Source organism: Nesoenas mayeri (assembly GCF_963082525.1).
Source record: "Nesoenas mayeri genome assembly, chromosome: 2".
Taxonomy (NCBI): Eukaryota; Metazoa; Chordata; class Aves; order Columbiformes; family Columbidae; genus Nesoenas; species Nesoenas mayeri.
In genome coordinates, this window is record NC_137543.1 from 118,794,366 (window position 1) to 118,807,920 (window position 13,555).

Here is a 13,555-nt window from a genome sequence, read left to right on the forward strand (position 1 = left end):
TGAAGCAGACACAAAGAATGACTGTCCAAACAAAGCAGGCACAAAGAGATACCACTTCTGGCAATCCACTCAGTTCCTACTAATTTGTATCTTGGGCATTTCCTGAGCCACACAGTACCCATATCTTCACATTAAAAAGCTGTGGATGGACTTAACAGCCCTCAGGATCTCTTTACAGAGGCCCAAGAAAACCAGTCATGTATAATGGTTGTCGACAATCAACTCCTATAAGTCATCTTGTGAAAAACACTTTCAGTTGTATTTAAAAGTCTATACACCTTATTAATATAAAACATAATCCTAATGGCAGCTTCTGACTTGCAGTCAGTTGTGCTGACCTAACTCAAAAAGGTGCCAGGACCCAAAGCAGTAGAAAACCAAACATTCACATTTTTAAAAATCCACAAAAATCTATGAGATAATGAGATGGGGAAGCTATCAGGTAGCAACATACTGTTCTATCATGGTCACATGCAAGAGACGGCAGGAACCAGCAATGCCTTGTCTCCCCACTTTGCAATTTAATCATGCTATTATACAGGCCTTAAGCAACAGTACTTGTTTTCCACTCCCTCATTTTAAAAGAAAACTAAACAACTCAGTGGCTCTTACTGAACAATAAAATTCCCAGTGCCTTTTTTTTTTTCCAGATAAGAAGTGACATTGTAACAGAAAGTTGTTTTGAGACACAAACAGTCTTACCTCTGAGTCCTGCAGAGCCCATAGATGTCTTCTCTTGCTGGTACTGCTCTCGCTGTTGCTGAACAAGAGGTAGGGTCTGCCCCTTACAGTTGTATGATGTACAGTACCTAATGACTTGTTCATAAGCACCTTTCATAAAGCAAATTTCAGGTTTATCCTAAAAAGAAAAATAACGGTTGTGTGTACATGTGTATATATGCATAAATATATATGAGTACATACACACGCATACATAAGAATGGCACGTCTGTACTTCTCTAAAGAGTCTTCAGAATTTAATGCAAATCAAAGTTAAATTTCTAAGCCTAAAAATCTGTTTGAGTATTTCTATACCATGTACATTCAAGAGCAGCACTGTAAAAAGAACCAAGCTAATAGTCAATATCTCATTTCAGTAGCCACCATACACGTTAGACACTGTGGGGCCACAGTGTATAGACTGAAGAAGCCATGCAAAGGACAGAAATGAAACCTACACAGAACATTGGGCCTGAAAGACCTTCAGCTTATCATCTAACCAGCTGCACAGGTCATTCAACACCAACTGCACGCTTGTGCTGTGCCTAATGATTCTCAACATTTCCCAGACAGCTCTCTAGCCTTGATGATACCAAGGGACTGAGAATCCACCACCTGCCATGAATACAACTCCAACACTAAATCAACTGATCTTTTCCCTCCCCCCCCTTTTCTATTAGGAATTGCTGCCTCAGCTCAGTTTCCAGTCACTGATTCTCATCTTCTCTTCCCTGTTGGGCTAAAAAGCTCTCTTTTAATATAGCTATTTTCTCCCTGTGAAGGGATTTATGCACAGTAGTCAAGCTACCTCAATCTTTCTGATGAGCTTAACTGATAGAGCTCTAAATTTCTAATCCCACTGCATTTTCTTAGCCTTCAAATAATTTATGCTCCCTTTAGAATTGTTACAAATTATTAACAATCTTTTAAAATGCTGATACCAGAACACAAACACAGTAAATACTTACATGGATGAAAATCATATAGCAGTTCCTGCTCACTACTCTTTATACATACAAAGATAATACAATCATATTATCAATACAGATAAAAGCTTTGTTTCCAAAGCAAAGATTCTGCTTTGGTACTTGAACATTGTCAGCAAACCTTTTTTTGGTCAGAAGTACTAATAAATTTTCCATAAATCCAACATAAAGTCTGTCGTTGCATATATTATCTAGAAGGCACCAGTTATCAGACTGGTAGTAACTACGTCAAAATTTGTAACAAAAATATTTGGCTTGGTCTAAATGAAATATAAATGCAAACATATATGTGAAAGCACCAGAAGATGTAAAAGAGGCTAAAGAATGGTTTGTATTGATAATCCAGGACACTGTTGACGTCAATAACTTCTGTCAACACTGGGGCATGTGCTGTCTGCCTAAAACAAGAAAAACCTGTGTTTTCAAACTAAAGAAATTTTAACTATTGAACATAAATGCATCTTCTTACTCTAAATTCATTATGTAACTATGTAGCCCTGAAACAGCAGAATATTGGCATAATTTAGATGTTTGAGGAGGGAGGGAAGAGAAGGATGAAAAAATAGTCAGGCCTACATTCAAAGTCTCAGCTATCAAAACACTTAAAATAATCTCCCAGTATGCTTTTTATGGAAAAAAAAATCTTGTGATTCTTAATCTCATCTCCACTTCAGAATTTGAAACTAAAGCTGTGACTATTATCAAAACATATTCCCAGGACTGTGCACTACTACCAGCCTGCCACAACCTCTCAAGTGAAAAATTAGGATATTAAACAAGGTGCATAACCATTCTACAGAGTTAACGCACAAGGCAACAGTGAGCTTACCTGCTGCGTTCTGTGAACGCATTTAACAGCCATCCATTTTTGTTCTGAGCTGAAGGGATATTCAGCCTTCCTTATGTAGTCTTCCTGGAGTCCATCTAAACCCATCTGTATAAAACAAAAGTACCACCATAACGTCAAGAGCTTTCCTTTTCAAACAGCTATGCAATTTGTTGACTTGTTGAGGCATCTTAGTTAGCAATCATTACTTCATTAAAAACCTGTTTCATCTTTAAAGTTCCAGTTTAGACAAACTTCTGACAGACTAGTAATGAAATAACCTATAAGATACTTTCAGGTTTCAGTGTGAGTCAGACCATGTAATGCTAGATAGTACCTTTGATCCAAGGATCTTGAAATACTTTGTAGATTATGACCATCCACAAATACAAGTCTTGCAATAGCTAGCAATGTAGCTCTTGATTTGACAAAAGACATCTAAAGCTGCAATGCCTTTTCCTTTTTCTTTTCTTTTTTAATATCTTCTATGTAATTTCTCTGCTAGGATGGCCAACAAAATTATAACACAAAGCTGTGGCAAAGTCTGGAAAAGGCAGGTCACTGATTTTAAGTTTGAATGATTCAATCTGAGATGACTTTTTTTTAGTCATCGCAATCACCCAAACATTTAATCTGAAGCTAACCATGAAGACTCCAGACAAAGGGCATTTCATTCTGAATGCTGTTTTCTCCCCACCCTGATGCAACTCACAGCATTCTGTGCTCTACCCTTAACCAAGTGCAGAGAAAGTGCCAATCAAAGAAGCTCCAGAAGCAGCAGCCTGCCCTAAGTCATTCTCAGTACAAAAGAGAGCTTCACAACTCCTTCACTACCTCCCTTTCCAGATGTGAACTGATGTGATGTGACTCCTGTTCTTCTCAGTTTCTACGGGCTCTTGCCAAAATAATGTCATTCTAGCCCTTTCCAGTCAAAGACTGAGGACTTGGAATGGGTCTCAGCAAGAAGACAGATACATCTCAGGTCTTAGCAGGGAGAGAAATACTGTAATGCATTCACCTTGCAATGCTTTTATGAGTTCATTCACCATCACAGAAAAGAAATGAAGTGCTAAGATGCCTTGCCACATTTCTCAGTAACTGTAATGGGTGTGTCACAGCATTATAAAAAAAGCAAACCAACAAAACATTTAACCAGTGTCCACAATTCAAACTACCTGTGCCCCACACTTAAGGGGCACTATAAATGCTGTAGTCACCACCAACACATCAGTTATCAACTTCTTACTGCTTCTGATGAGATCTGGGAAAGAGACGGCACAATCAATATTCAACAGATAGCATAGCTTGTGGCAGGCAAAATGATAGTACCAAGTGCAAAAATATTAAAATACTTTATTTTAGTTCTAAACAATTTTCTCTTATCTTTCCAAACACCCAAAGATTTCCCACAGATAACAAACATAAGACATCAGCAGTTGCAATACAAACATAGGAGCCCCAAAGGAGAAGAAAATGAGAAAAAACACTCAAAACTTATTTATACACAATTCCCACCTGCCATGAATCCAAAAAGCACCATCAAGTACGCACCTTCATAGCAAGCGCGATTAAAGCCCCTTCTGTCGGCTTCCCCATTAACGTGTTGTTCCTAATCAAAGCATCATTGCACACGCAACCGGCCTAAAAGATGAGGAAGGAAAGGGGAGAAAACAGAACACAAAGTAAATGCCATACAAAGCTCTTATGCTACATCATTAATTAAAACTCACTTCCCTGTGCCAAGATCTTACCTCAACAATTTTGCTAATGGATGGGTTGTTATAACCGTGAATAACTTCACCATCGAGCATTACTTCTCCAAACCTGTTATAACCTACTCCAGTAACCTGCAAGACAAACAGCCAAAGGCAGTATGCAATGTAATGTTCGCCAAGTTCATAAACTGTTTTCATCTCAGCTTTTCACTATGAAATACTGAAAACTTTAAAAAGGCCATTCATAATGATTGATTTTACCCAGAGTGAATGGATCCTCCTTCTGGGCCCCTCAGTTCCAGAAGGACAGGGAACTGCTGGAGAGAGTCCAGCACAGGGCAACAAAGATGATGAAGGGAGTGGAGCATCTCCCTTATGAGGAAAGGCTGAGGGAGCTGGGTCTCTTTAGCTTGGAGAAGAGGAGACTGAGGGGTGACCTCATCGATGTTTATAAATATGTAAAAGGTGAGTGTCACAAGGATGGAGCCAGGCTCTTCTCAATGACAACCAATGATAAGACAAGGGGTAATGGGTACAAACTGGAACACAAAAGGTTCCACTTAAATATGAGAAGAAACTTCACAGTGAGGGTCACAGAGCACTGGAACAGGCTGCCCAGGGAGCTTGTGGAGTCTCGTTCTCTGGAGACATTCAAAACCCGCCTGGACACCTTCCTGTGTAACCTCATCTAGGTGTTACTGCTCCGGCAGGGGGATTGGACTAGATGATCTTTTGAGGTCCCTTCCAACCCCTAACATTCTGTGATACTCAGCTTCTAATGTAGCAGGTGCTAGATTAAGGAACAGAAACTCTTGAGGGCAAGTTAATCAATGAAATACGGATTAGAGCTGTTTGTTATTTTTTTTTTTAAAGTAGCAGTTTTATTCCTTAGCATAAATAAATGCAGTGTATGTTGTTTCCTGACAGTATTAGGCATGCTTTCTTTTTTTCATCTGTCTTTTGCTTTCTTTTTCCTCATATTTGCCTTTAGCCTTGTTAATAGCGCATAACCCCCCTGCAGGAGAATAGAAGTACAGAGCAGAGTCCCACTTTCATCCAGTAAGAAGAAAAAAAAAAAAACAAAAATAAACAAAAATAAAATAAAATAAAATAAACAAAACAAACAAACAAGAAAACACTACATTGTTCAACAGCCTGTCAGTTGAGACTCAGAGAGGCGGTAAAAAACAGTAAAATTGTATTTTTACTGCATCAAAAACAGGCATCCCATCAGGATCCTAAAAAGGTCTTCATGTCTACAGCATTAACAACTCATCTTTCACAGCCATTGTAAGTTCTCTTTTAACTAGGAAAAAGATGTAAACATATTGCACTAGTAGTAAAGAAAAAGCAATTACAGTATTTCTATAGTATTTCTAAGTCTAAGAATAGAAAAATAAATACCAGTATATACAAGGAAACACAAATGACAGGAAAGAAAAACTTCAAGTATTTATGCTTATGAAAGTCAACTACAAGACCCTCCGTTAATTGTAATGTGAAAAAAAAAAAACCTGATCAAGAAGAGTTAGAGAACTCAAGAACTTGTTTAAAATACTTCCATGATACCACATCTAGCTCCACACCTTGCTGCTTTTCCATTTCTGCTGCTTTTGCTCCTATTTTGTGCATTTACTTCAGTTTTTGCAGCAATTCCCCAACCTCAGCAACCACCAGTTCATGTCCTGCTCCTACTTCCAGCTCCACCCAGTACGAATACACAAGAATGACAACACATATGCAGTATGAAGGGTTCAGCAGTACACTGTCTTTTTAGCCAAAAGCTGAATATCCCTGTGTTGGTAACATAAATTTTATAGGCTTGCAACAGGAAAATCGCCTCAACTTTCTGTACTGCATAAAGGCCACAATCTCTCAACTTGTCTTTGTACTGCGTCTCAGCATCTGTCTTTATTTGTGACATACAGACACTGAGAGATTTAAGAACTTAATAATATGAAAAATTCTTCTGTAGTCAGAAAAGGCCTAGATATCATAGCTCAAAAACTGCAATACTAAATAAACCGGAGGACAGAATTAGCTGGTTGTGGAGGAACAGGAATTTGATGCAACAAATCTACGCTTTAACTGATGCTTTACCTGCAGTATACTCAAGCATGTTTCAGCTGATACACACAACAAAGTAAAAAGGAAAATTAAAGTCCAAGACTACATACAACAAAACATACTTAAGTTCTCACTACATACCTCAGCATGCTGCCCATCTGAAGTAAAAATATGAGTAACAGTCATTTCATTCTTTGTCAGAGTTCCAGTTTTATCTGAACAAATTACATTGCAACAACCTGAAATAATCAATTAACATTTATAAGACAATGCTTGTTTAGAACAATGTAACAAGAACAAAAGTATTGAAGACAAGCAAATTTCTAGAAATACACTGCAGCTGTCTTTGTGCAAAACACAAAACGGAACTTAACAAAGACAGCCAATTTTCAACTAATGAAGAGCTTTACAAGATTCTTTGCAAGTTTGTCCAATAAATAAATAAAAAAACCCCACTAATTAAAATCCCAAATGCACAACTGGTCTGAAATGCTTCCATTCACTACCTCTCCCCTTCACTTTATTTCATTGTGTCTCAAACTACATTACTGAAATCTCAATTGCAGCTCCTGGTGAGCAGGGAAGCTACCAGCCTGCTTTACAGCAGTCATTCTTTATCAAAAAGCACATCTGACACTAACCACAACACTTTTGTCACAAAAAAGCACAACTTACTACTAAACCTGCAAATTTTAGTAAGTGTGAAAAGATTACAGAAATGTGAAAAATGTATATGCCTTTTTAACTCGGGAAAATAATATTTTGCGTGTTGCAGTATCTTGACTTTCTGGACACAGCAGTAGGAATTGCAAAAACCAAAGGAAAAAAACCCACCTCACAACACAAATGGAACTCTGCTAGAGGCACTAGAAAACAATATTTCCAGTCTTCAAATGCAAAAAGAAATTAAAATGCAGCAGAATGATTAACTTATTTCCATTTCTTATCCATGTGCTTTACATGTTTCAAAGCTGAAACTGTGTACAGAATGTTTTTAAGCTTTTATGATTTAAAATTATTATAAGTTTTAATATGAGCAGCATAACATCCTGAAGGTGCACTATGATTACAGAGCTTTTTCTAATACTCAAGCTTAGATTTCTTTGCAACTGTCAGTATCTTTCCTGAATTTACACTAAAAATTTCATTTAAAAGACATTTTACAAGCCTTTTAAACAAGAACATCTTAGTGCAAACAAGTACAGAGCACTCCATACATCCAATCACTCTGCAGTTTAGAGTATTGCTAGTGTGACACACTATTATTTGGCAGTTTATCTCAGTAAAAAGAGCATAGTTACAGGGCCCACAAAAACATATACCCAAATTCTGCATAAAATGCATGCAATTTATCAATGTTTTAAATATACCACCACATTGATAGCAAATTAAGTATACCTGCATTATTGTAACCATTAGTCATCAATATTTGTGCTCATTTCCTAACATTTATATCAAAATAGTCTAAGTTAGTCTAGTCATACCTAAAGTTTCAACAATAGGCAGTTTTTTTACAATAGCCCGTTTCTTCACCATTCTCATCACACCGAGGGCCAGTGTCACTGTTACCACAATTGGGAGTCCTTCAGGGATCGCAGCTACAGCCAAGCTGTAACACAAGTAAATACACAAACCTTGCCTTAGAATATCATACATGAATACACAGTAATGATAACATTCACACTTCAGAACACTATTCCTGTAGCTGCCTGCTCATTGAGGTCACAACAGAAAGGAGGCAGCTGCCATATGATTCTAGTTGTGTACCACTCATTATAGGATACGCACTGAAGACCGGAAAAATATGCGACAAATCAGACATTTCTACTCATGCAAAAGTATGAGGAAAAATTGGAGGAGAGGGAGAAATCAATTGTACATCTGTTTTGCCTACACAAAATACTAATCAGGACTGTGCAAAGCAGCCCAGATTGTGAAGAGTAAGCGTGGTCAGCACTAAACACAAATGGGAAATGCCACCGCTTCAAGTGACGGCCGATCCACAGCTGTCACTGCCACATCACCATGTGGCAGCAAGCTAAGGGCAGGAATGCCACAGAAGGTCATTTAAAAAACAAACAAACAATAGTGCAAACAAGATCACAATAACTAATTATACATTTTCAAAGATGCAGTTCCTGGTGCTTTTTTCCTCCCCTTTCCCAAAAGGGTAAATCTCCAGAGTCTGATCCTGTCATTTAAAGAAACACTTGTGCCTTATGCACTGCCCGTGTAATTAGCAACTCAGCAACTTTTCTAAGAGTACAGATTAGATCATCTAAATTCAGTGTTACTCTCAGATGGCAACACCCTGGGATTCAGTTTCTACAATATGCTAGAAAATGAGCTAATGAACCACATGACAAGGCTTGTAGTAACTTAGTTTTGTCTGATGCCACTTAGAAAATTACATTTACTTTAGTGACTCAGTGACAGAAATTCAAACTGTACAACTATATTGTCTGTTTGCAGATGTTCCACAAGACACTCAGAAATCACCATACAAATGCACTGTTTAAGAGACTGACAATAACATTGTATCAATAAAAATGAGTATGAATTGGCTTTTTTACAGCACAAAGCCTATTTTCATTTTGAATTACTTATGTGAACTTAAAAGCAGAGTCTGTGTTCAAGTATATTATAATATACATCACTAGCTTTCAGACACTTGCTGTAATGCATGAGCTACACTACTTAAAAGCAAAAATCTTACCTCACACCAATTGTGAACATATCAAGGATATGCTTTCCTTGCAACCAACCAACCAGCATAATAACTCCTATAAAGAAAACAGTGGTCAGGATAAATATAAAATCAACATGTACTGTAGCCTCATGGGGACAAGAAAAAGAACTCAAATAGCCAAAACCAATCTTATCATTGCACTACCTAAAAAAATCCATTATTCAAATTCCATTAATATGGCAAAGGTGAAGAAAGTTTCTGTCAGTCAAGCTGCCCGATCACACCAGCAGTGAGATACTACACTCATGCACACCTTGAATCATATCACAAGACACACTGCAATTCAAAAGGAAGCATTTAGAAGACAAAAACTAAGTCAGAAAAGCATGTTTGCAGAAAGAAGCAAGTAAATACCCTTACGATGAAAGTTATGTCGCATTAGTAATCTCCAGGTAACTGGCAGCATGAACTCAAAGTGACAAATAAAATGAAGTGTCAAAATATTTTTTAAAAAGCGATCAAGCCTTCCAAGTTAGTTTCAGTTATATAATAATCTGTAATTCTTCTACATATATTCTCTTACCTATTATACCAAAGGAATACAAGGAAAGCTGTTTTCCCAAGAGATCCATGCTCTTCTGCAAAGGTGTCTTTGGAGCCTTGATGAACAGTAAACACGCAGCAGTTAACAAGCACAGGTTAAAAAATATTAACTGGATCACATATTACTTCAAATGTACAAATTTCAAGACATTGTCAGTGAATGAGATGCCGTTATACCCTGTGTCTCCATATATTTACTGTATGAAAACAAACAACTCTGTTCCATTCTTGTGTAGAATTCAGAAAGATTCCAGAATACGTCAATTAAATGAAAAATTTGTTAGAAATATTATTTTGGAGCTTCATGATGTCTACAGCAGCTCTAATACAAAAGGTCATATCAAAGATTTTATGGGAAAAAAAAAAGTCACGCTGACTAAAAGCAATTCTTCCGAGATCAAAAAGTTCTTGATAGCAAGAATAAAACTGACTTTTCAAGACAGAGGCATTAGTGCCCTGGAAGGTCAAGTATATCTCGGAAGGAATTTGTTAATCACTTGCAGAAAATTAATTTTAGCCAAATAGAAAGCTATGGAAATATTTAGACATTCTAGTGCCAAAAAAAAAAAAAATAGGCAGAGAAAGGAGGAGAGGACACAAAGCAAATAATTTTAAAAACAAATGAAAAGAGGAAAGTAGATTTTTACACTGGGTGTCAGCAAGCTTGGGATCTTTAATAACTATATGGAGCAGACTACAGTATAGAAAGCACGGCAAAAAAATTTTTAAAAAGGAAAACAGGGTCATTATGAAATCTGTTCAACAAGTCATGAAAAAAGTGCATACAATCAATATGAGAAAGCTGCTATCAAGTTTGATTCACATTAAAAATTAGTTTATTGTAATATAAACATCAAAAATAACCCTATAATACTCTGATATTTCAGAATGTTGTTGATGTAGAATGCTCACATAGGGTGTTGGTTTGTTTTGTTTTGGTTTTTTCTCATTAATAATTACTCTTGTTACAATACAAACTAAATACTATTGAGCAGATGACCATATTTTCCTCACACGCGTACTAAAGTAGATTCCATTTTGGTGAGTGGAGAGCAGTATTCCCTTCAAAGGTGCAGCAAGGCACTGCAGCTAACAACATTGGGCTGGTGATGCACTCCTGGCTGATGCGTTTAATGCCCTTAGTTGCTTTGTTTTGATAGATTTCAGAAATGTATATCTCCAGAAAACCAAGTGCTGCCCACACTATGCCTGACCATGTCCTGACAGCTGGAGATAGACTGTCTCCTTATGATCCTACATTGGGGAGGCAGCCAGAGAAGCAGCTGGAAGGCCCCAGATACATAAAGCACTCAAGAGCCTGAATATTCCCATGTGGATCAATGCACTGCAATAAAGAAAAATCACTGGGGGAGTCTGAGCCAAAGGGAGCTTATAAAATGATAAGGTAGAGATCATGAAGCAGCAGGAGACACACGCATAACCCTGAAGTACACTGCTCATCAAGGGAAAACACAGTCCTGTGCATGCAGCACACAAATCTATCATGCACAAATCTATCTTTTGCGTGAAAGTAGTTACACCTGGAAAGAAACACCCTTCCACAAGTTGTAATGAGATCTGTTCCACTGAAAAGGTGCAGAGTATTATTTCCACAGTTAATATTTTTAGGTCAGCTATAGATATTTTGTTGTACTTAATCACTACTTTCACGTTCAAAAGCCAAAATTTGTTTCACTAAAGAAAATTATTAAAAGCCAGGTAATTAAGTTTAACTGAGTTTCTATGTAATAAATTCAAAGTTTTAATGAATGAAATATACACTTATAAAATATATCTCTGCTGCTAAATACCCATTCTTACCTCTTCTGCTTGCATCATTTTAAAAACCTCCCCAAATTCAGAGTTTTCTCCTGTTCCAATAACTATCCCCTAAAAAAACAAGCAAACACACAAAAATAAAGCAAATCCATACCTGAAGTTTAATTTTAATGTTAGTGGTTTCTCTTGACAACTTTTAGTCAAACAGTTGGAAAATGCCATTTAGCCTGCTATGATTTTGTTAGTTTTGTTTATAAAATTAATTCTTGGCACAAGTGGGAAATATTTTTGGTAAAAAACATTTTGCCTCTGTGAAACAAACTGCTCTTCTGTGCGTTGCTGAAGGATTTAGTAAGTATCAGTAACAAAACTCAAACACAGTAATACTTGTGTAGCACTGGCCTCAACTGTATTTTCAGTTACAGATTTTCAAACACGTTAATGTGGTTCTAGAAGCAAAATATCACATCCTGGACAGAAGTTTCACATCATCTGCTCCCTATAAATTAGAGCTCTCCTGACCGTAGATTAGTTTCATTTTTAAACCAGTGTCTGCAAAAGCACCAATAAGAAAAGTTCTGCAGGGTATCACAGGAAAGTCTTCCATATTTCCAGTAAAAATTTCTATCTCTATTCCATATCTATTGCTTCAGAAAATGCAAAATATATGTAGTCATTACAGTAAGCGACATGGTTTAGTGCTAGTTAGGTTAGGTTATGGTTGGACTCGATGATCCTGAGGGTCTCTTCCAACTGAAATGATTCTACGATTCTACATTTCTCAATTGATAGGTGGACTTTGAAAATAAGAACTGCCTTCAAATAGTTGAAACATGGGAAATATTCTTCCCTATCAGTAATGATTTTACCTTTGCTTTTCCACATCTGACCAATGTTCCCATGAAAGCAATATTGCTCCTGGAAGTGAGGTCTCCATTGGTTGCTGCTGGCTGAGGAGCTGTGGATTTAGAGCAAGGAGCCATCTCACCTGTGAGACTGGATTCATCAATAGAAAGGTCCACAGCCTTTGGAAACAAAATACAAGGATTAAGTAGAAAGCATTACAATCCTTTGTAAGTAGCTACAAGTTTTCCAATTTTGACCATTAAAAATGCATCCAATTTATTTGTGTGATAAGAAGCCATGTCAAATATCGACCATACTTTAAGAATCAGCAAGGCAACAAGCACTTCTAGAGAATATTGCAGCACTGCAATGAGCTCTCACTTTGAAGAGTCAAAGTTTACTCATAATTTTGCATTCATGATTGTTTTTCTATAAAACAGTTGTGAGGTTGCAAACTGTGATGTGTTCTGTCACCAAACAAAATAATTAACTGGGAATGCAAGTGCACATACACATTATCCTCCCAACTCTTCCTCTGCCCACTTGCTCCTATTGTGGTCCATTAAGAACTTGCTAACAAAACGTTTACTTCATAGTGGGTTTTGTTCACAAAGTCTCTATAGGGAAAACGTTATTCAGGCAACTGTCAGGTAGACTAGAGGACCAGAAGCTGCCTTTTTTTTGTTTTAGGTTCTCCTTTTGTGTTTTTTTTTTAGCGTGTGGGGACAGGTAGAGAAGGAAAAGTTAAAAATTAGTTAGTCCATATTAATCAGCTGATATATGAAGAAAGTAAAATTTGCGTTGTCTAAATATAATCCAAAACAACATAAATAAAACTTATCAAAATATACATTGAAAAAAAGTCTTTCCTCATCTGACATCATTTCTTATGTATTAATCTACTGATTTAAATGAGTCTTGAACACAAAGTCTGAATCATAAAATTCTGTTGACAAAATTTGAGTAAAATAATTTTGCATTATTAAAAAGTATAAAGCTACTATTGGCAACCATATCACTAAACTTCTAGATAACCTTCTTACAAAAAACAGTGTTAAAGGATGCATAATAAAAAACTCAACTGCCAAATCTCTTTAAAGGATATCACTTGCAAAGAGTAAATAAGAACCAGTTACAATGTACTCAGTACCACTACACTATAGCATATTGTCCTGAGGTTTGAGTTGTGGGGATTTCTTGGTGGTTTTTGCTTGTTTTTGTGAGGCTGTTTTTCATTTGTTTGTTTTTCAAGTGGTATGATAACTTTGATGTACTCCAGTTCTACCTGGACAACAAAAGCAACACAGGATGCTAGATCAAAAAT

At 36.8% G+C, this 13,555-nt stretch overlaps 1 protein-coding gene across 1 annotated transcript in view; it reads right to left on the reverse strand.

Moving 5' to 3' along the window:
• The window catches only part of ATP2C1 (ATPase secretory pathway Ca2+ transporting 1), a 52,339-nt gene that overhangs the window by 13,588 nt on the left and 25,196 nt on the right, over positions 1 to 13,555 (reverse strand). Inside the window, exons 9-18 of the mRNA XM_080340368.1 lie at positions 12,255 to 12,410; positions 11,428 to 11,496; positions 9,587 to 9,662; positions 9,031 to 9,097; positions 7,799 to 7,923; positions 6,456 to 6,553; positions 4,284 to 4,379; positions 4,084 to 4,173; positions 2,536 to 2,640; positions 703 to 859 (exon numbers count right to left, since the gene is read on the reverse strand). Coding sequence (XP_080196494.1) covers positions 703 to 859; positions 2,536 to 2,640; positions 4,084 to 4,173; positions 4,284 to 4,379; positions 6,456 to 6,553; positions 7,799 to 7,923; positions 9,031 to 9,097; positions 9,587 to 9,662; positions 11,428 to 11,496; positions 12,255 to 12,410 — 1,039 coding nt within the window. The remainder of the gene's footprint in view (positions 1 to 702; positions 860 to 2,535; positions 2,641 to 4,083; positions 4,174 to 4,283; positions 4,380 to 6,455; positions 6,554 to 7,798; positions 7,924 to 9,030; positions 9,098 to 9,586; positions 9,663 to 11,427; positions 11,497 to 12,254; positions 12,411 to 13,555) is intronic.